This window comes from Verticillium alfalfae, genomic scaffold (assembly GCF_000150825.1).
Source record: "Verticillium alfalfae VaMs.102 supercont1.2 genomic scaffold, whole genome shotgun sequence".
NCBI classification, from domain to species: domain Eukaryota; kingdom Fungi; phylum Ascomycota; class Sordariomycetes; order Glomerellales; family Plectosphaerellaceae; genus Verticillium; species Verticillium alfalfae.
In genome coordinates, this window is record NW_003315037.1 from 411209 (window position 1) to 413641 (window position 2433).

The 2433-nt window shown below is 59.1% G+C and overlaps 1 protein-coding gene across 1 annotated transcript; it reads right to left on the minus strand.

Moving 5' to 3' along the window:
* Positions 1-574: 574 nt before the first annotated feature.
* VDBG_01602 (WD repeat-containing protein) lies at positions 575-2332 on the minus strand (the record flags this gene model as incomplete). The annotated part of the gene is made up of 3 exons (XM_003007368.1): positions 575-821; positions 1302-1563; positions 1642-2332. The coding sequence occupies 3 exons, from the start codon at positions 2330-2332 to the stop codon at positions 575-577; spliced, it is 1200 nt and encodes a 399-aa protein (XP_003007414.1).
* Between the last annotated feature and the right edge of the window lie 101 nt (positions 2333-2433).

The window sequence follows — 2433 nt, forward strand, 5'->3', positions numbered from 1 at the left end:
TTTTGGGGGAAAAAAATTCCGGGGCCTTAAAATGCTGTGAGACCATTTTCCTCCCAGACAGGGGGGGGTTTCCGCTTTGGCCCCATAAAAATTTCACGGCTTTGAATTTTTTTATAATTCCTATTTAAGATTCCAGGGAAACGGTGCTCCATGGTATGGGAAACAAGAAAAAGGTGAGAAGAGCAGGACTGAAATCTGCTTGGTAGTTGCTGTACAGGAAGATGGCCGTGTGCGCGCAAACATAAAACACACACACACACACACACACAAAGCAAAGGCCCGGTTCGTCATTGATGGACCGGAACGCACTTTGCGCAGGTAGATCGGAATTCACGAAGAAACGGAATCTCAAAACCACTCGGGCACATCAAGTTGTGACATGCCAGGGTATTTAATGACCAGACTACCAAATCCCACGTTCCAAAACGCCGGCTAGATGCAAACCCCCAGCCCCGGGCATGGTTCCTACAAGGTGCGACACGGATTCCTCCCCTGCATCTGCTTCTTCTTCTTCTTCTTCTTCTTCTTCTTCTTCTTCTTCTTCTTCTTCTGCTGCTGCTCTCCTCCGCGGCGACTACTTCTTCATGACGCATCCCGACAGCCCCGGGCCGAGGTCGGCCTCGACCTCTTGCGTCTTCTTCTTCCTGAGCTTTTGCTGCTCGTTCCAAATCTCGTCGGCCTTCCTCCTCTTCTCGTCGATGATGTTCTTCTTGCGCTGCTTGCGCAGGTACTTCTTGAGGGCGCCGTTCTTGCCCCTGGCGCGGTTGCGGATCTCCTCTTCGACGTTCTCGGGTTTGGCGTCGAGGTCCTTGTCGGGCGGGCTGCTTGTCGGAGCGCAGGTCGAGGTTGCCGATGAAGTTGGGGTCGAGGGCAATCATCTCGGGCTGCAGCTTGTTGAGCAGGCCCTTGACCTCGGCCTCCTGGCGTTGCTTGGCCGTCTCGAAGGGGGTTGACCTCGAGAGGCGTCAAAAGTTGGGCTTGCCGGGCGCCCGGGCACAATGATGGAAGAAAAAGCCCTCGTCGTTGGCCCATTCCGAGCGCGTTCTCAAAGGGGGACCAGGCGCACGCGCTCGACGCGCTTGCCCTCGCCGCCCCACCGTCATGTAAGGGGCTCTGCACCCTTCTCCTGCGTCGGGCGCGTGCTTGGGAGAAAGAAGGCCCTTCCAGACGGTCGTCTGCGTGCCCCCAGCCCCACGGCCGTGAAGGCCCGTCTCGGAGATGGCCACCGACGACGCCGGCTGCCGCGTGAAGTACTGGTGCACCTCCCTTGAACATGCGAATGTCCCAGATGGCCATCTTACAGTCCCTGGCCCGTCGTCACATTGTAGCGGGCCTCGCGGTCGACGGCCGCCGAGCGCACGGCGCCCCGGTGCGCCAGCAGCTTGACGACGGCGTCGTGGGAGTTTGGTGACCAGAGGGTGACTGTGCCGTTCTGGTGGCCGGCGTGGATGATGGCGTTGTAGGGGTTGTGCGTAATGGCCGTCGGGGGACCGAGTTTCGTGGGGAGCTCCGTCACAATCTGACCCGTTGATGTGTCTTGGTATTTGAGCCAGCGTTGGTGGCCTGGTGTGGTTTCGTCAGTCAGATGTCTTCCAATCCGGGGTGTTTTTTTTTTTTTTTTTTGGCATGCGGTCAACTCACCATTGTGCAGAGGAGAAAGTGATAGGGCAGAAACTCCATGTGCGTGAACTCGCGGTGCTTCTTCAGGCAATGCAGCTCGACACCGTCCTTGTCGTAGATGTAGACATAGTTCTTCTGCGGCCACGGCGAAGAACTGGTTGTTGTGCAGCCACTTGACGTCCCTGATCGTCTCGCCCAGCTGCAGCTCGCACCCCAGCTTGCCCTCGCGCCAGTCCATCGTCGCGATGTGGCCCTTTCGCCCCGCCATCAGCAGGTCCCTGCCGTTGCGCGAGTACTCGGCGATGTAGGGTCCCAGCTGGTCGAGCTTCAGCTCGAACCGCTTCTGCGCCGTCGACACGGCCACATCCTCGATGATGTCCTGCTGGCGAACCTTGTAGGTCCTCTCCAGCTCCGTCTCGGGCTCGAGGAAGCCGGTTGTCTTCTCAAGCAGAATCTCGGCGTCGCGGGCGCGCAGGGCGGCCGTCTCGAACTTGCCCTCGAGGCGCTTCATGCTGCCGCGGAGCTTCTTGTCGCGCACCGTCTTGAGGTTGACCTTCTTGCCGCGGCCGTAGGACTGATCGGCCTCCTTGCGGCGCTTCAGCTTGTCGCGCTCCGACTTGGTCAAGAGGCTTGTCCGGCGCTCGACGGCGGTCGCGCCATTGGAGTGGTGCCTCGCTGGCGCGGCATCTGTCCGTGATACTGTTCCTTCCATGGTGGGTGGTTGTGGGGGGGCGAGGTATGGACGGGACGGACTGGGATTGAGATCGAGATCGAGATCGAGGTCAAGTCGTGATCGAGGCCGAGGTCAAGTCG